Source organism: Scyliorhinus torazame, chromosome 7, assembly GCF_047496885.1.
Source record: "Scyliorhinus torazame isolate Kashiwa2021f chromosome 7, sScyTor2.1, whole genome shotgun sequence".
NCBI lineage: Eukaryota > Metazoa > Chordata > Chondrichthyes > Carcharhiniformes > Scyliorhinidae > Scyliorhinus > Scyliorhinus torazame.
In genome coordinates this window covers 112757949-112778623 of record NC_092713.1, presented here as the reverse complement: position 1 = coordinate 112778623, position 20675 = coordinate 112757949, and the positions used below count along the sequence as shown (strand labels likewise).

At 52.6% G+C, this 20675-nt stretch overlaps 1 protein-coding gene across 2 annotated transcripts in view; it reads right to left on the bottom strand.

Moving 5' to 3' along the window:
* axdnd1 (axonemal dynein light chain domain containing 1) overlaps window positions 1–20675 on the bottom strand; it is a 486782-nt gene that overhangs the window by 418447 nt on the left and 47660 nt on the right. For both annotated transcript variants that reach the window (XM_072511281.1, XM_072511280.1), the window contains exon 4: window positions 16580–16755. In XM_072511281.1, the coding sequence (XP_072367382.1) occupies window positions 16580–16755 (176 nt within the window). The remainder of the gene's footprint in view (window positions 1–16579; window positions 16756–20675) is intronic.

The following is a 20675-nucleotide window of genomic DNA, read 5'->3' as shown; positions in this document are numbered from 1 at the left end:
GACATGGTGCCCCTGTCACTGGTGGGGAGGGTGCAGGCGGTCAAAATGGTAGTCCTCCCGAGATTCCTTTTTGTGTGTCAGTGCCTCCCGGTGATGGTCACGAAGGCTTTTTTCAAGAAGATCGAGAAAAGCGTTATGAGTTTTGTGTGGGCTGGGAAGACCCCGAGAGTGAGGAGGGGGTTCTTGCAGCGTAGCAGGGAGAGGGGGGACTGGCACTACCGAGCTTAAGTGAGTACTATTGGGCCGCCAATATTTCAATGGTGTGTAAGTGGATGGGAGAAGGGGAGGGAGCGGCGTGGAAGAGATTGGAGATGGCGTCCTGCAAAGGAACCAGCCTACAAGCACTGGTGACGGCACCACTGCCGTTCTCCCCGAAGAAATACACCACAAGTCCAGTGGTGGTAGCAACACTGAAAATTTGGGGGCAGTGGAGAGGGCATAGGGGAACGACGGGAGCCTCGGTGCGGTCCCCGATAAGAAATAATCATAGGTTTGTCCCGGGGAGAATAGATGGGGGATTTGGAACATGGAAGAGAGCAGGGATTGTGCAACTGAGGGATCTGTTCTTGGATGGGACGGTTTGCGAGTCTGGGAGCGCTGACGGAAAAATATGGGTTGCCCCAAGGGAATGAATTTCGATACATGCAACTGAGGGCTTTTGCGAGGCAACAGGTGAGGGAGTTCCCGCAGCTCCCGGCGCAGGAGATTCAGGATAGAGTGATCTCAAGGACATGGGTGGGGGATGGTAGGGTGTCAGATATATACAGGGAAATGAGAGACGAGGGGGAGAACATGGTGGATGAGCTGAAGGGAAAATGGGAGGAAGAGCTGGGGGAAGAGGTCGAAGAGGGGCTGTGGGCAGATGCCCTACGTAGGGTAAACCCTTCGACCTCGTGCGCCAGGCTTAGCCTGATACAATTTAAGGTTTTGCACAGGGCACATATGACCGGAGCAAGGCTCAGTAAATTTTTCGGGGCAGAGGATAGGTGTGGGAGATGCTCAAGAAGCCCAGAAAAGTACACCCACATGTTTTGGTCATGCCCGGCACTGCAGGGGTTCTGGGTGGGGGTGGCGAAGGTGCTTTCAAAGGTGGTTGGGGTCCGGGTCGAGCCAGGCTGGGGGCTGGCTATATTCGGGATTGCAGAAGAGCCGGGAGTGCACAAGGCGAGAGAGGCTGATGTTTTGGCCTTTGCGTCCCTAGTAGCCCGGCGAAGGATACTGCTTATGTGGAAGGAAGCCAAGCCTCCAGGCGTGGAGACCTGGATAAACGACATGGCAGGGTTTATAAAACTGGAACAGATAAAGTTTGCACTAAGGGGTTCGGCTCAGGGGTTCACCAGGCGGTGGCAACCGTTCATTAACTACCTCGCAGAACGATAAAGGAAACGGGAAGGTAGCAGCAGCAACCCGGGGGGGGGGGGGGCTCAGGTGGGTCCTCAGGGGTGTTTTTGTAAAGATATTAGCACTTGGTTATGTATATTGAATTGAAGTGCTGATTTTATTATTTGGGAGAGCTATTATTTTTGTTATGGCAGTTGCCATTTAGTTTATATATTATTTATTTATTTGTTAAAATACGGTCACGGTTATTTATATTGTTTTGCTGTTGTAAAAAGGGGAAAAACTTTTGTATTGTTTTGTATGGCCGAAAAAGTTGAATAAAATATATATATTTTTAAAAATAAATACCATGTCTGGCGAGCTGTACCGCCTGATCCTGGTGGCAACTGGCTTACAGTCAGGAGTGAGATTCGCAAAGAGTGAAGGGGGGGAGACCTTGAGGGTCGCGAGGCTGCATACTGTGAGGGGGGGCAAGGGTCCGCCGAACTGTAGTGTCAGGCTTCGGTGATTACACTGAAAATCCAATCCGAGCAGTAGGGGGGCGCAGAGGTGGGGGAGGACGTAGAGCTTAAAGCGGGTATACTCCACGCCCTGCATCGTGAGATTGGCGATACAGCACCCCCGGATCTGGACCGAATAAGACCCGGAGGCAAGGGAGATTGTTTGTGAGGCGGGGTAGGTGTGGAGGGAGCAGCGCCTTACCATGTCGGGGTGGACAAAGCTCTCTGTACTCCCGGAGTCGAAGAGGCAGGCGGTCTCATGCCCGTTGATCCGGATGACCATCATGGAGTTCTTTAGCGGTTTCGGCTGCGACTGGTCGAGGGACACCACGCCCAGCTGCGGGTAGCCTGCGTGGTCAGTGGAGTCACAAGATGGCGGCCCCCATGTGTCGCACGTGTTGGACGGGATCGAAGATGGCGACCAAGATGGCGGCCCCCATGAGTCGCACGTGCCAGTCGGTGATGGGGCCGGCGGCCAAGATGGCGGCCCCCATGATTTGCACGATGCCGATGACGCATCTGGAGAGGGCGTTCCGGGCAGGCACGCAGCCACATTGCGGGGTCTGTGGGGCTGTGAGTCGGGCCTGGTGCATTTTTGATTTCTGGGCCTTAGATCGGCCCAGGCAGACTCTCGCGTAGTGCCCCTTTTTCCCGCAGTCGCTGCACGTCGCTGAGCGGGCTGGGCAATGCTGCCGAGGGTGTTGGCCCTGGCCGCAGAAGTAGCATTGCGGTTCTCCGGGCTGGGCTGGCAGACGCGCAGCGCAGGTCTGCGACATAGGTGGGTCCGACGAGGGCCGCGACGATAGTGTCCATGAGGGGTTCGTCGGGCCCGCGGGGAACACGCTAAGGTTCTGGTAGGCCACCTAAGCGAGGTAGCTAGCTTCACCGTGTCCCGCAGGTTGGAGGTCCCATTTTCCAGCAGACGTTGCCTGATATAGTTCGAGCGGACCCCCGCCACGTAGGTGTCCCGGATCTGTGAGTTCATATGCTCCTCCGCCGTCACATCTCCATAGCTGCAGTTCCTCGTGAGTAGAGTCAGGGTTTCCAGATACTCGTCCAGTCATTCTCTAGCGCGTTGACGGCGAGTATCATAGATTATCATAGAATTTACAGTGCAGAAGGAGGCCATTCGGTCCATCGAGTCTGCACCGGCCCTTGGAAAGAGCACACTACACAAGTTCAGCACCTCCACCCTATCCCCATAACCCAGTAACCCCACCCAACACTAAGGGCAATTTTGGACACTAAAGGCAATTTATCATGACCAATCCACCTAACCCGCACATCTTTGGACTGTGGGAGGAAACCGGAGCACCCGGAGGAAACCCACGCACACACGGGGAGGATGTGCAGACTCCGCACAGACAGTGACCCTAGCCGGAATCGAACCTGGGACCCTGTAGTGAGGAGGTGTCTAGCGAACACCTCGTTTACGGGCTTCACGAAGTGCGCCTTGAGGGTTGCGACCGCCTCCTCGTACGTGGCCACTTTCTCAATCATTACCGAGATTCGATGGCTCACCTGAGGGTGGAGGAGTCGCAGTTTGAGGGTCTCCGAGGGAGCCGTTGTGGAGGAGTCGATGTAGGCCTCGAAGCCTCGAAGCAAATGTTCAAATATTTCCTTGGCTTCGGACGCGCGGGCATCGAGTTCGAGCCTGTCTGGCTTGAGGGTGGCTTCCATGGTGCTGTCGACAACTAATAAATTGATATACCTTCAATTCACCAAGAGGCCAAGAGTGAGTGAACAGAAGGCTTCATTAGTCGTGAACTTGCCTAGCCAGAGTCGGTTGTGCAGATGAGTGCCACCCACAGGTGGCCAGGTTATATATGGCCCCAGTGAGGGTGGAGCCAGAGGCAGAGCCCACCTGGGTAACAGTACAGTACCTGAAAGCAGCTCGTATCACCACTTCCAGGTCAAAGGTTACATTAGGTGGATACAATGGTTACAGTGTCATGCATTATGATGAATACATTCACCACAGCCCCTTAACGGCAGGAGTGGGAAGGTTGGCACCTGCCTCCACAAACAGTCCCGCACCTGTAAATACCGGAGATCATTCCCTCCAGTCAATGCAAACTTCTCCTCCAGCGCCCTCATACTCGGGAATCTTCCTTCTATGAACAAGTCTCCCATCCTCTCTATTCCCGCTCTCTGCCAAATACGGAATACCCCCCATCCATCCTCCCCGGGGCAAACCTATGGTTATCGCAGATTGGGGGCCACACCGAAGCCCCCAAAGCCCTCACCTGTCTCCTCCACTGCCCCCAGATTCTCAGGTTTGCCACCACCACCGGACTGGTGGAGTAACGCGCCGGCAGAAACGGCAGGGGCGCCATCACCAGTCCCCCTAAACTTGTGCCCTTACACAAGGCTGCCTCCATGCGCACCCATGCCGGCTCCCCCCACCAGCCACCGCCTCACCATGGCTCTGTTGGCCGCCCAGTAGTAATTACTAAAATTTGGCAGCGCTAGCCCGCCATCTCCCCATTTCCTTTCCAGCATTGCCCTCTTCACCCGCGGGGGCTTGCCCCCCCCAAACAAAGCCCACAATAATCTTATTAATCCGCTTGAAAAAGGAACGCGGGATGAAAATGGGGAGGCACCGGAAAACAAAGAGAAACCTCAGGAGGGCTGTCATTTTTAATGACTGCACCCTACCCGCCAGAGACAGCGGGAGCGGTCCCATCTCCAGAAATCCTCCTTCATCTGGTCCACCAACCAGGCCAGGCTCAATTTGTGTAACCTGTCCCAATCCCTCGCCACCTGAATACCCAAGTATCTAGAACCGTCCTCCACCACTCTGAACGGTAGTTCCCCCAAATCGCCTCTCCTGGCTCCTTGCCTGCACCACAAACAGCTCGCTCTTCCCCATATTGAGCTTGTAACCCGAAAACCGGCCGAATTCCCCTAGGATTCCCATAATTTCCCCCATCCCCTCCATTGGGTCAGAGACACACAGCAGCAAGTCATCCGCATACAACGAGACTCTGTGTTCCACCCCCCCGCCCCCCCCCCCCCCCCCCCCCCCGCCGCCGGATCAGCCCCTTCCAGCCCCTTGAGACCCTCAGAGCAACCGCCAGCGGCACTATCGCCAGCGCAAACAGCAGTGGGGAGAGGGGACATCCCTGTCTCGTCCGCCGGTGTAGTCTGAAATATTCCGACGTCATTCTATTTGTCCGTACACTAGCTACCGGCGCCCGGTACAGCAGCCTAACCCAGTCAACAAAGCCCCTCCCAAACCCGAACCGCTCCAGCACCTCCCATAAGTAATCCCACTCGACCCGGTCGAACGCTTTTTCCACGTCCATTGCAACCACCACTTCAACTTCCCTACCTTCCGGGGGCATCAGAATCACATTGAGCAGCCTTCTAACATTGGCCCCCAGCTGCCTGCCCTTAACAAACCCTGTCTGGTCTTCTCCTATAACGTCTGGTACACAGTCCTCAATCCTAAAGGCCAGAATCTTGGCCAGGAGCATGGCATCCACATTTAACAAGGATATCGGCCTATAAGAACCACACAGCTGCGGGTCCTTGTCCCTTTTCAAAATGAGCGAAATCATGACATTGTCTGGGGTAGAACTCCTCTCTCCTTGGCCTTGTTAAAGACTTTCAACAGGACTGGCCCCAATATCCCGGAGAACTTTTTATAGAACTCGACTGGGTAGCCGTCCGGTCCCAGGGCCTTCCCCGACTGCATGGCATTCAAGCCCTCCATTATCTCCTCCAGCCCGACCGGGGCCCCCAGCCCTTCTACCAGCTCCCCATCTACCTTCGGGAAAGTCAGCCCATCCAAAAAGTGCCTCACCCCCTCTGGCCCCCCAGGGGATTCCGATCTATACAGCCTACTATAAAAGTCCCTAAAGGTCTTGCTCACCCCCTCCGAGTCCCCAACTAAGTTCCCATCCCCATCAACCACTTAACAAACCCTGTCCCTATTTCCGTAGCTGCCTCCGTTTTTCTGAGCTGCTGTGCAAACACCTACTGGCCTTTTCCCTGTTTTCGTACACCGCTCCCTTCACCTTCCTGAGCTGCTCCTCTGCCCTACCTGTAGTTAACAAACTAAATGCCACCTGCAACCTCCGGCGTTCCCTCAATAGCCCGCCTCTGGAGCCTCTGCATAACTCCTATCCACTCGTAGGATCTCTCTGACTAGTCGGTCCGTTTCTGCCCTATCCGTCCTGTCCCTGTGTACCCGGATCGAGATCAGCTCCCCTCTCACCACCGCCTTCAGCGCTTACCAGACCACCACTGCTGAGACCTCCCCCGTGTCATTTACCTGCAGGTAGTTCAGCATGCACTTCCTCAATCTCTGGCAGACCGCTTCATCCGGCAACAGCCCCACATCCAATCTCCATTGTGGGCGCTGCTTGCCATCCATACTGACCTGCAGGTCCACCCAGTGCGGAGCATGGTCCTTTATAAAATCCCCGTCCCAATTTGGCACGTATACGTTGACCAACACTACCTTCATCCCCTGCAGCCTACCACTAACCATGATAAATCTTCCTCCTACATCCGAGAATATCCTCCCCGCCTCAAATGCCACCCGCTTATTTATCAAAATCGCAGCACCCCTTGTCCTGGAGTCCAGCCCTGAATGGAAAACCTGCCCAACCCAGCCTTTCCTCAACCTGACCTGATCCACCACCTTAAGATGTGTCTCCTGCAGCAGCACCACATCCACCTTCAAACTCCTAAGGTGTGCAAACACACGCCCTCTTCACCGGCCCATTAAGCCCCCGGACGTTCCAAGTAACCAGCCTAGTTGGGCGGCAAAGTACCCCCCCTCCCTGCCGGTCAGCCATCACCCTTCTTGGACCCGCCTCTAGCCTGTGCGCCGCACCTCTTCCAGCCCGCCCCGGGGCGGCACCCACCCCCAACCCCCTCAGTGACCTTCCATCGAAGTCCCTCCCATGTCAGCAGAACCCATTCCCTCCCTTCCCCCCCTAGCAACACTACTCTAAATCCAAACCCAGCTCATAAACTAATCTTATACACCCCCCCCACTGTGCTTCCGTGAGCTAGCTCACTTGAGTTAGCTTGGTGACCCCCCCCGCCTCTGGTGCCAAGAAGTCTCCCACCCCTTACCCCGCTCCTGCAAACAAGTTTCTTCATCCAGCCGTCCCCCAACAAACACCCAGCAGCAAGCTAAAACAAAGAACAATGACACCACCCACCGAAACCCAGACATGCACGTCTCCATCCCACCAAAGTGCACAAAGGGTATAATTACCCAAACTACCAACACAAGAAGAACAATTACCAACATCTACCCCACAAACAGAAAAGAACCAAAAACAAAACGAAAAATCGATTCTCTCCCCCCACCCCCACTCTCCTCGCCCCTTAACAGAGCTCCAAAAAAAAGACTTATACAAAGCAATACGAAAAAACATAGCCAATTTTAACAACAGTAAGAGAGGAAAAACCACACACCCCCGACCGCAGCCCCACCAACAATCCGAGGGGGGAGAGATGAAAAAATAAGTAAACAAAAACCCTGCCAGAAAAAGAACAAACAAAGAAAAAGGGCCCAATCTAGGCCAACATATTGTCACTGAGCCCAAAATTTCTCAAGCTCACACCAGTCCTTTTCTTTTTGCAAATTCCAGTGCCTCATCGGGCGACTCGAAATAATGGTGTTGGTCTTCATGCTTGGCCAACAGGCGCGCCGGGTACAGCAGGCCGAACTTCACCTGCTTCTTAAAGAAGATCGCCGTGACCTGGTTGAAGCCTGCCCTCTTCCTCGCCACCTCCACGCTCAGGTCCTGGTATACCCGCAGGATGCTATTCTCCCACTTGCAACTTCGCGTGCACTTGGCCCACCGCAGAATACATTCCTTATCTAGGAACCCGTGGAATCTCACCACCATTGCCCTCGGAGGGTCCCCCGCCCACGACTTCCTGGCAAGCACCCGATACGCCCTGTCCACCTCCAGCGGTAGGGGGAATGCCCCTTTGCCAAGCAGCTTTTCGAACATACCTGCCACGTATTCTCCTGCATTTGCTCCCTCAGCTCCCTCAGGAAGCCCGACGATTCTTAGATTCTGTTGGCGGGACGGGTTCTCAATGTCTTCCACCTTTTCCAAGAGTCTTTTCTGCTGCTTTCGAAGCATTCCCACCTCCAGCTCCACCGCTGATTGGTGCTCCTGTTCCAGCAGCGCATTCTCCACCTTCTGAATCACCCGGTCCTGGGCGTCCAGTCTGCATTCCAAGCGATCCATTGACTCCTTGATACAGTCCAGACATTCCCGCTTCTGTCTGGCAAAACCATCCTGGATGTCCTGCATCAATGGGTCCGCTGCACTCTGCGCTGCCACCCCAGGGGTCTGCCCCTCGGCCATACTGACTCCTGTTCCCAGCTTCCACACCGCTCACTACTGGCTTCTTGTTCCTGTCCTTTCGCACGCTTCTAATCCTTTTTTCCATAAACCAATGCGAGGAAACCGTGCCCAGCTGCCTCAGCCAACAAATCTTTGTATTAAAATCGAAGAAAAGTCCGGGGGAAAGGTTCAAAAGCCCAACCAGAGTGGGAGCCACCAAATGTGCGACCTACTCCTCCATAGTCGCCACCGGAAGTCCCATCCTACTATTTCTACTCTGACTAGCATGTGGCACTGGTAGTAATCCTGAGATCACTACCTTTGAGGTCTGACTTCTCAACTTTCTTCCTAACTCCTTATATTCTGCTTTCAAGATCTCATCCCATTTTTTTACTATGCCATTGGTACCAATGTGCACCACGACACTGATTGTTCACCATCCCCCTCCAGAATGTCTTGTAACCGCTCCAAGACATCCTTGACCCTAGCATCAGGGAGACAATATACCATCCTGAAGTGCTTTGAGAGGTTGGTCATGAAGCGCATCACCTCCATACTCCCAGAACGCCTTGAACCGCTGCAATTCACATACGGCCGCAACCGGTCCACAGCAGACACCATCTCCCTGGGCCTACACCCATCCCTAGAGCATCTTGACAACAAGGACTCCTACATCAGACTTCTATTCATTGACTACAGCTCTGCCTTCAACACTATAATCCCAGCCAAGCTCATATCAAAGCTCCAAAACCGAGGTCTTGGCTCCTTACTCTGCAACTGGATCCTCGACTTTCTCACCCACAGACCACAATCAGTAAGAATAAACAAAACCTCCTCCACAATAGTACTCAATATCGTGGCCATGCAAGGCTGCGTATTTAGCCCCCTACTATACTCCCCGTGCATACACGACTGCATGGCAAAATTTAGTTTCAACTCCATCTTCAAGTTTGCTGACGATATGACCATAGTGGGCCAGATCTCGAATTACGACGAGTCAAAATACAGGAGGGAGATTGAGAACCTAGTGGAGTGGTGCAGCGACAACAATCTATCCCTCAATGCCAGCAAAACTAAAGAGCTAGTCATTGACTTCAGAAAGCAAAGTGCTGTACACACTCCTGTCAGCATCAACAGTTAGCAGTTTCAAATTCTTAGGGGCACACATCTCCAAAAATCTGTCCTGGTCCGCCCACGTCGACGCTACCACCAAGAAAGCACAACACCGCCAATACTTCCTCAGGGAACTAAGGAAATTCTGCAATTCCACATTAACTCTTACCAACTTCTGCAGATGCACCATAGAAAGCATCCTATCGGGCTGCATTACAGCCTGGTATGGCAACTGCTCGGCCCAAGACCGCAAGAAACTTCAGAGAGTCGTGAACACCGCCCAGTCCATCACACGAACCTGCCTCCCATCCATTGACTCCATCTACACCTCCCGCTGCCTGGGGAAAGCGGGCAGCATAATCAAAGACCCCTCCCACCCGGCTTACTCACTCTTCTAACTTCTTCCATCGGGCAGGAGATACAACAGTCTGAGAACACGCACGAACAGACTCAAAAACAGCTTCTTCCCCGCTGTTACCAGACTCCTAAACGGCCCTCTTATGGACTGACCTCATTAACACTACACCCCTGTATGCTTCACCCGATGCCAGTGTTATGTAGTTACATTGTGTACTTTGTATTGCCCCATTATGTATTTTCTTTTATTTCCTTTTCTTTTCATGTACTTAATGATTTGTTGATCTCGCAAAAAAAACCTTTCACTGAACCTTGGTACACGTGACAGTAAACAAAATCAATCCATCCTGGAGTCCCGTTTGCGACCACAGAGACACCTATGTATTGCCCTTACAATTGCATCCACTATAATTATTGCATTCCCACACTTTATACTCCTCACCACTGCAGCAGAACCAACTGTGGTGTAACAAATTTGGATGTTTCTGCTTCCCCTTGAGAGGTCATTCCCCGCAACAGTATCCAAAACGGTTATCTGTTTTGCAGGGGATGGCCACAGGGGACTCCTGCACTGCCTGCCTGTGTCACTTGCTCTGCCTTTTGGTCACCCATTCCCTTCCTGCCTGTGGAGTCTGAGCCTGCGGTGTGATCATCTCTCCATATGTGCTATCCATGACACTCTCTGCCTCACGGATGCTCCACAGTGTCTCCAGCCGCCATTCCAGCTCCAAAACATGGGCTTCCAGGAGCCGCAGTTGGAGACACTTCCTGCACACATGTTGGCCTCGGGCACTGGCAATGTTCCCGGCCTCCCACATGCAGCAAGAAGAACAAACCAAGGCTTTGAGTTCTCCTGCCATTACTTATCCTTTTAAATTAAAGCTTTGGAAGATGCTTGATATTAGATTAAATCCAATTCTCTGTGGCCCTTCTTTGCTTGTCCTCATTACTACCAATTATAGCCCTTCCAGATTATAAACCACAAAATGTATTTTCAAACTACTAATTGATTAAAGTTGTAAAGACTTACCGACCTTGCCCACTATTTACCAATTAACTCTCTCCCTTAGAGCCTCAGCTGCAGCAGGGCAAGTCCACTCTCTGAAGATTTAAAAGTTACAAAGCAAGGAGAAAAAGCAAAGAACACCTCTTCCCATTCTGCACCGAATCCCGACTCGCTTCAAATTCCCAAGTTTAAAGCTCACTCTGCCTATGGCTTCATTCCGGATGTGACCTCTTGTGGTAGTCAGTATTAGAGGTATTAAGGTACTCTGTAATGCCGGAAGACCATTGGTGTAGAAGGTACTCTGTTCTCATTGGTTAAGCCTGTCTGCTGGCTCCGCCCAGCAAGGCCAGGTATAAGAGCCCGTGTCGCCCCATCAGCTGCCCTCTGTACCTGCGCTGCTGGGGGAAACACCTAGTGTAATAAAGCCTTCAATTGTCTCCAATCTCGCTTCTGGAGTTATTGATCGAGCATCAATTTATTATACTAGATTTTAAAGAATGGAGCTCCGAATCAACTCAGCCCCCATGCGGCAAACTCAGCGGCAACCATTAAGCACTGGCTGGCGTGCTTTAATTGATATCTCGGGAGGGCAAAAACACACCCACGGAAGACCAGAAACTACAAATTCTGCACTCAAGGGTGAGCCCAGAGATCTACACCCTCATCGAGGATGCGGACGACATCGAGGCCGCAATGGATCTGCTGAAAGGACATTAAATTCGCCCCGCAAACCAGGTCTACGCCCGACATCTACTAGCGATGAGGCGACAAATCCTTGGGGAAATCGCTGGAGGAATTCTACCGTGCGCTCCTGCTGTTGGGGAGAAACTGCAGCTGCCCGCAAGTTTTGGCAAGCGACCACACAGAACTTTTGATCCGGGACGCTTTCGTTGCAGGTATGCTGTCCTCCCAAATCCGCCAGCGATTGCTGGAGAAAGAGACTCTAGGCCTCAGGGAGGGCACGGGCCCTTGCCACCTCCCTGGATGTGGCCTCCTGAAATGCCCGCACTTACGTCCCCGACCGCACAGCAGCCCCCTGGGCAGCGTGGAACCCCCCCCTGCGGCCGACCCCGATGCATCTCCCATCCCCCCATAAGCTTGTGCTGCGAGACGACCTGGCAACCCCGGGGGGCCCCGCTGCTATTTCTGCGGGCAAGCCAAGCTGTCCGGCCCGCTCATCCTTCTGTAAAGGATGCGGGTAAAAGGGCCACTTCCTGGCGGTATGCCAGGCCAGGGCGGTCGCTGCGGTCCCAGGAGGCGAATACAGACCGCCACCACAACCCTCTCCACGGGCCCCGTGCGGCCAGCGGGCGCCGCCATCTTCCTCCTCCAGGGCCACGTGTGGCCTCCGGGCGCCGCCATCTTGTCTCTTGGACACCACGTGCGATGGATGGGCGCCGCCATTTTGTACACCCCCAGCCATGTGCGACCAGTGGGTGCCACCATCTTGGCTGGACTCTCAGGACCCCAATTTGGATGACCACACAACGCCCAAAGAGAACATCCAACTGCTGCCACGACTAGCCTCGGTGACCCTGGACCAGTCTCGGCCCTGAACACTCTCGACTGCAACGACGACGGTGCTCATCAACGGGCATGAAACGTCCTGCCTGATCGACTCTGGGAGCACGGAGAGCTTCATACACCCCGACACGGTAAGGCTCTGTTCTACATAAGAACATAAGAACTAGGAGCAGGAGTAGGCCATCTGGCCCCTCGAGTTTGCTCCGCCATTCAATGAGATAGTGGCTGATCTTTTGTGGACTCAGCTCCACTTTCCCACTCGAACACCATAGCCCTTAATCCCTTTATTCTTCAAAAATTATCTATCTTTATCTTAAAAACATTTAATGAAGGAGCTTCACTGGGCAAGGAAGTCCATAGATTCACAACCCTTTGGGTGAAGAAGTTCCTCCTTAACTCAGTCCTAAATCTACATCCCCTTATTTTGAGGCTATGCCCCCAGTTCTGCTTTCACCCACCAGTGGAAACAACCTGCCCGCATCTATCCTATCTATTCCCTTCATAATTTTATATGTTTCTATAAGATCCCCCCTCATCCTTCTAAATTCCAACGAGTACAGTCGCAGTCTACTCAACCTCTCCTCGTAATCCAACCCCTTCAGCTCTGGGATTAACCGAGTGAATCTCCTCTGCACACCCTCCAGTGCCAGTACGACCTTTCTCAAGTAAGGAGACCAAAACTGAACACAATACTCCAGGTGTGGCCTCACTAACACCTTATACAATTGCAGCATAACCTCCCTAGTCTTAAACTCCATCCCTCTAGCAATGAAGGACAAAATTACATTCGCCTTCTTAATCACCTGTGGCACCTAAACCAACTTTCTGCGACTCATGCACTAGCACACCCAGGTCTCTCTGCACAAAAGCATGTTTTAATATTTTATCATTTAAATAATAATCCCTTTTGCTGTTATTCCTACCTAAATGGATAACCTCACATTTGTCAACATTGAATTCCATCTGCCAGACCCTAGCCCATTTACTTAGCCTATCCAAATCCATCTGCAGACTTCCAGTATCCTCTGCACTTTTTGCTTTGTCACTCATGTTAGTGGCGTCTGCAAACCTGGACACATTGCCCTTGGTCCCCAACTCCAGATCATCTATTGTGGGCCCATTCTCTCCCTGTTCACCCCATTAACCAAAATATCTCCTTGGCCTCCGGGTCTCATTCAGTAGAAATCAAGAGGTTTTGCGTAGCGAACCTCACGGTCCAGGGAAGGGAGTTTAAAAACTACCGGCTCTACGTCCTTCCCCACCTCTGCACTGCCGTACTCCTAGGGTTAGATTTTCAGTGCAACCTCCAAAGCCTAACTTTCAAATTCGGCGGCCCTATACCCCCCCTCACCGTCTGCGGCCTCGCGACCCTTCCCTGTTTGCGAACCTCACCCCGGATTGCAAACCCGTCGCCACCAGGAGCAGACGGTACAGTGCCCAGGACCGGACCTTTATTAGGTCGGAGGTCCAGCGATTACTGAGGGAAGGTGTCATTGAGGCTAGCAACAGCCCCTGGAGAGCTCAAGTAGTGGTTGTGAATACCGGGGAGATAGGATGGTCATAGACTATAGCCAGATCATCAACAGATATACGCAGCTTGACACGTACCCTCTCCTCCGCATATCCGACCTGGTCAACAGGATCGCCCAATGCAAGGTCTTTTCCACGGTGGATCTAAAGTCCGCCTACCACCAGCTCCCCATCCGCCCTAGCGACCGCAAATACACTGCTTTCGAAGCAGATGGGCGGCTCTACCACTTCCTAAGGGTTCCCTTCGGTGTCACTAATGGAGTCTCGGTCTTCCAACAAGAGATGGACCGAATGGTTGACCGGTACGGTTTGCGGCCACATTCCCATACCTCGATAATATCACCATCTGCGGCCACGACCAGTAGGACCACGACACCAACCTCCAAAAATTCCTCCATACTGCAAAAATCCTTAACCTCACATAACAAGGATAAATGCGTGTTCAGTACCGACCGCCTAGCCATCCTCGGCTACGTAGTGCATAATGGAGTTATAGGCCCAGACCCTGAACGTATGCGCCCCCTTATGGAGTTTCCCCTTCCACACTGCTCCAAGGCCCTGAAATGCTGCCTAGGATTTTTCTCTTATTATGCCCAGTGGGTCCCCAACTATGTGGACAAGGCCCGCCCGCTGATCCAATCCACGGTTTTTCCCCTATCGATAGAGGCCCGCCAGGCCTTCAGCCGCATCAAAGCAGACATTGCTTTGATGCACGCCACGATGCACGCCATCGACATCAACAAATCCCTCCCCTTCCAGGTCGAGAGCGACGCGTCCGACGTAGCTCTGGCGGCCACCCTCAACCAAGCGGGCAGACCCGTGGCCTTCTTCTCACACACAGTCCAGGTGTCAGAAATCCGCCATTCCTCAGTTGAAAAGGAAGCCCAGGCCATAGTAGAAGCTGTGCGGCATTGGAGGCGTTACCTGGCCAGCAGGAGATTTACTCTCCTCACTGACCAACGGTCGGTGCCTTCATGTTCGATAATGCACAGCGGGGTAAGATAAAAAACGACAAGATCTTACAGTGGAGGATCGAACTCGCCACCTACAACTATGAGATCTTGTATCGTCCCGACAAGCTAAACGAGCCTCCTGATGCCCTGTCCTGTGGCACATGTGCCAACGCACAAGTGGACCGACTCCGAGCCCTCCACGAGGACTACTGCCACCCCGGGGGTTACTCGATTCTTTCATTTCATCAAGACCCGGAACCTGCCCTACTCCATCGAGGAGGTCAGGACTGCCACCAGGAACTGCCAAATCTGCGCGGAGTGCAAGCCGCACTTTTACAGGCCAGAGAAAGCACACCTGATAAAGGCTTCCCGTCCCTTTGAACGCCTCAGTATGAACTTCAAAGGCCCCCTCCCCTCCACCGACTGCAACACGTATTTCCTCAACGTGATTGACGAGTACTCCCGGTTCCCATTCGCCATCCCCTGTCCCGACATGACCGCAGCCACCGTCATAAAAGCCCGCCACAGTATCTTTACGCTGTTCGGTTTCCCCGCCTACATACACAGCGATAGGGGGTCCTCCTTTATGAGTGACGAACTGCGTCAATTCCTGCTCAGCAAGGACATTGCCTCGAGCAGGACGCCCAGTTACAACCGGATAGGTAGAGAGGGAGGACGCAATGGTCTGGAAGACCGTCCTACTGGCCCTACGGTCCAGGAATCTCCCAGTCTCCTGCTGGCAGGAGGTCCTTCCGGATGCCCTCCACTCCATCCGGTCACTGCTGTGTACCACGGTCAACCAAACACCTCACGAACGTCTCCTTGTCTTCCCTAGGAAGTCCTCCTCTGGGACCTCGCTCCCGAGCTGGCTGGCAGCTCCTGGACCCATCTGCTCCGCAAACATGTGCGGGCGCACAAATCGGACCCATTAATCGAGAGGGTCCATCTCCTCCACGCTAACCCTCAGTACGCCTACGTGGCGTACCCCGACACCCGACAGGATACGGTCTCCCTACGGGACTTGGCGCCCGCTGGATCCACACCCCCACTACCAGTCCCACCCTCACTCCCACCGGCGCACCCCACAGCCCTTCCCAGGTGGATCGGTTCTCCCACCGGTCCCGTCTAGGGGTGATGAAGCAGCTGTCGAAGAAGCCGAAGCCACGCTCCCGGAGCCACAGATGCCCGAGCCGCCGCCTGCATCACCACCAAAGCTACGACGGTCGCAGAGGACGACCAGGGCCCCCAATCAACTAATTGCTTCATTCTGAAATGTAAATAAATGTTGTAAATAGTTGAGATGTAACGAGGCGAAACACTGTACGGAGGTATACCAGGTACCTTCATAACCTTAACTTCTACCACTCTGTAATGCGAGGCTACCACCCCCGCCGGACTCTTTTTTTAACAGGGGGTGAATGTGGTAGTCAGTATTAGAGGTATTACGGTACTCTGTAATGCCAGAAGACCATTGGTGTAGTAGGTACTCTGTTCTCATTGGTTAAGCCCGTCTGCTGGCTCCGCCAGCAAGGCAGGGTATAAGAGCCCGTGTCGCCCGAGCAGCTGCCTTCTGTACCTGCGCTGCTGGGGGAAACATCTAGTGTAATAAAGCCTTCAATTGTCTCCAATCTCGCTTCTGGAGTTATTGATCGAGCATCACCTCTCTCCCACTGCTCGTGCACAAAGCTCACTAAAAGGACCATATAAATGTAAATCATTCTTTAATGATAAATTAATAACTGTTTTCCCTGTTTCCACTATGGCCTGGATGAAGGTTGCCCAAATTCATTTCAAAATGACGATAAACATTTGTATATTAAGAACACAGGAGTAGGAGTGGATCCTATGGCCCCTTGAGCCCGTTCCATTAACTTTGGTCGAAGAATTTCCAAGATTTATCCAATCACCTTGCATAACTTTTGTCCTTACCTTATGAGATTTTTGAGATTTATTTTTCACCGGTGGTCCAAGGGGTTCATCACGACAGCATGACTTTATCACAGTAGTCAAAGCCAGCAGGATTTCCTCTGGGATGAAGTCGTTCTGGAGACTTGTTGGTGGAGGTTGATCAATTGCTTGTGGCTTATCCTTAAGTTTGGGTAATTCTGCAAAGACAAAGATAGAAAAAAATAAACTGTACACTGTCTCAGTAATCAACCAGAAATTAAATATAAGCATTTTTAGTGTGAGTAGAGATCCCTGTTGGAGATAATATTGTGACTCTCAAACAACAGAGTTGGTGAATCATATAGGTGCTTGAAGAGAAAGTTCCTTATTCATCTTAAAGAGTCATGCCAACAATTCATTCAATGCCTTCAGTTGCAAAACCAAATACAAAGTCTTGTACAAAATATACTCTATGAAAAGTAAACTGTTAAGTGAATGAACTTGATAAGCCTATATTGAAGTTAAAGATAAGTGGTATATTAAATTGTCATATTATCAGAATTATAGATATATAATATAAATATATATATTTAAATATATTATACTTCGTTGAGTTTCTATGACATGGGAATAAATCCAACACTGTAGGTTCACAACCTTATTCTTATTGTTCTTTTTTAATTGAATTTTCTGAGAAACAAAGAAAAGATTGCTGCTACAAGTCACCTGACCACAGGGTTGACCCTTTGTGAGCTATTCCCAGGAGTTTCAAAAACAAAATCATTACTTTCTCAGCTTCTGGAAATTCACCCTTCATTCTACAAACCCCTTACAAACCAAAAGGAAGCGTAGACATACTGGCTATCCCAACCTGAACTATCTCAAAAGAGAGAGACGAAAACTAATTACACTAGAAGAGATGCTGTGAACAATCTAATTTCTCTCCCAAGAAGAAACAATAGAATTCTGGCCAGAAGCCAGGGTGGCACAGTAGAACAGTGATTAGCACTGATGCTTCACAGCGCAAGGGACCCGGGTTCGATTCCCGGCTTGGGTCACTCTCTGCGCGTAGTTTGCACTTTCTCCCCATGTCTGGATGAGTTTCTCCAGGTGCTCCGGTTTCCTCCCACTGTCCAAAGATGTGCAGGTTAGGTGGATTGGTCACGCTAAATTGCCCTGTAGTGTTCAAAGGTTAGGTGGGGTTACAGGAATAGGGTGGAGGTGTGGGCTTAGGTAGGGTGCACTTTCAAGGCCAGTGTAGATTCGATGGGCCGAATGGCCTCCTTCTGCACTGTAAATTCCATGATTCTATGATAACTGATTGTTAAACTGCATTAAACATTGATAGGTCTGTCAAAGACCCTGGGCTGGATTTGCCAATTTTGCGGCTAAGTGCCAACGCCGGCGTGGGAACTGTGGCATTTTATGACGCCAAAATTGGCGCTGAACCCTCACTGATAGGGGCTAGCAGCGGTGTCAGGGAAAACCCCCGGCACCCACACCAAAAACGGGCGGAGAATGGCCGGGTCCGCGACCGTGCATATGCACGGTGACGACCTGCAGCGGTCGCGCCATACAACATGTCACCGGCCGCATGCGGACCCGACCTGCCAGAGTGTGCCCCCCTGGAGACTCCCTCGCCACCCCCAGACCATCCCCCACCAGTCTTCCCAGCCCTCGCCGAAGCACCCCCAGCCAGCGGCATGGCTCTCCCCCGACTATGGTAGTGCTGGACACAGTCCGCAGCTGCCACCCGAGGCTCACGAAAACTGAGAGCACAAGTGAACCGCGCCGTCGGGAACTCGGCCCATTGGGGGAGGGCCTATGGGTGACGTCCTGAGGCCATCCCAACAGCGTGCAGTGTACTCTCCGATGACGCCGTTTTGAAGGAGGCTGAGCAAACAGGTGCCACCCCCGATTCGGTCTTAAAAAGGTATTCTCCGTCCGATCGCCAATTACGAAATCGGCGTCAGCAAGCAGAGAATCCCGCCCTCTAAGTCTCTCTACTTTTGGATAGCTTCAGCGTTATGGGTTGGATTCTCCGTTTGGAGACTATGGGCTGGATTCGCCATTTTTCCGGCTAAGTACCGACTCCGGCATGGGAACAGAGGCATTTTGCGACGCCAAAATCAGCGCTGAACTCTCACTGCTCCTGCGACCAGTGCGGGGCTAGCAGCCGCGCCGAGTAAAACTCCTGCTTCCCACGATATAAACGGCTGGAGAATGGCCGGGTCCATGACCGTGCATTTGCATGCATTTAAATGTCATTAGCGCATCCTACCCAGTTTGCTCTCAGGCAGATGCTACGTGGTCACGATTCACTACAGATATTTGCAAGCGGATACTGGGCGCCATGGCTGCTGAGGGGGGGCGAGAGGAGGTAAGCAAAATTGCAGAAAATGCTTAAAACCATGGTGCCTGCTGGAGGGTGGCTGCCAGGACTGGTGGAAATAGCAGGGAGCGACTTGGTGACAGCTCTGTGGATTCAGAGCGTCCCCTCTGGATCGGGCTGCCTGCTCAGGCTGCCATTGCTGCAGTATTTGTTTTAAACGCACCCATTTGGTACAAGTTACAAACAGTTGCCTGCTTACTCTCACTCTACTGACTGCTCACTGTGTCCTGTAAATGGTCACAGAACCTCTGGTCATCTGGGAACCCACCCAGGCCACCCCTCTGGACACCCGTTGACCCCAGATGATCCATCAACGGGATGGGCGTGGCCAACCCAGTGGCACACCCGGTGCTCGCACTCCTCAGTGACCTCATCAGAAGCGCAATCCCACTGCAGGCGAAGCAGGGCAATTGCAAAGCTCATCCCAACAAAGGAACACACACTGTGGACATTCATACCCTCTATAGCACATCTCCCCTCTCAGGGAAGAGGCCTCAGCAGTGACACCATCAGCTAGTCCACCATTCTGGATCACCAGCTGTCCCCAAGCCCTGCCTGCCGACTGCACTCTTGCTCCCATCCATCCTGCTCCTGGTCAGGTTTCCACACCCAGGACCCACATCATACCGTAGGTACACTTTCAGCAGATGACGACTAGCCTGCCTCACCCCCATCCGTAGAACCACCAGACCTCCCATCAGAGCCACCCACCAGAGTCCCCCATAATCTTTGTCCCCATAACCTAGGCCCCCATAACAGCAACCCCCATAAGAGAGACCCCCATAAACAGAGATCCCCCATAACAGAGACCTCCCATAACAGAGACCTCCCACAACAGAGACCCCCATAACAGAGACCCCAAGAAGAGAGACCTCCTGTAACAGAGACCCCCCATAACAGAGACCCCCATAACAGAACGATCCCATAACAGAGACTCCCCATATCAGAGACCTCCCATAACAGGGGCCTCCCATATCAGAGACCCCCCATAACAGAGAACCCCCATAACAGAGATCCCCATAACAGAGACACCCATAAAAGCGATGCCCCATAACAAAGACCTTCATAAAAGAGATCCCCCCATATCAGAGACCTCCCATAACAGAGACCCCCCATAAGAGACCCCCATAACAAAGACCCCCCATAACAGAGACTCCCATAACAACCCCCCCCCCCCATAACAGAGATGCTCCATAACAGAGACAACCCAGAATAGAGAGATCCCATAACAGAGGCCCCTGCCTGGAAGCCAGAGAGCAGTCCAGACAGTGAAAAAAAACACTGCTTAAAACTCACCAGTCCCCTACACCTGCTGCCTTAGCAGAGAAAGCAGCAGTGTATATTTCTGGAAAGCAAAAAACACACAAGTCTCTAGCCTGGAGGCGCGTTGTTGGCACGTGATGACCCTATTCACAGCACAACCAGGTGCCACCCTACTGGCGGGATAACACACGGACCACCCAGTGAGGACACCCATAGTGGACCTCACTGGGGAAACAGGACAGGGGCCACAGAGCCTATCGCTGACACGGGCTGCAGCAGCCACCGGTACCCCTGTCGACATGGCTGGGCAATGAGGATAGAGACTCCCTGGTGCCACTCACTGATAGGGGCAGGAGTGCAGTGTGGAAGGCAACATATCAGGGAGAATGGCCAAGGCGTGGGAGTGGGGAGGGGGGTGGGGGTGGGGGGGAGGGGGAGGGGGGGTGGGGGTGGGGGGAGGGGGAGGGGTGGGACTGGAAATGT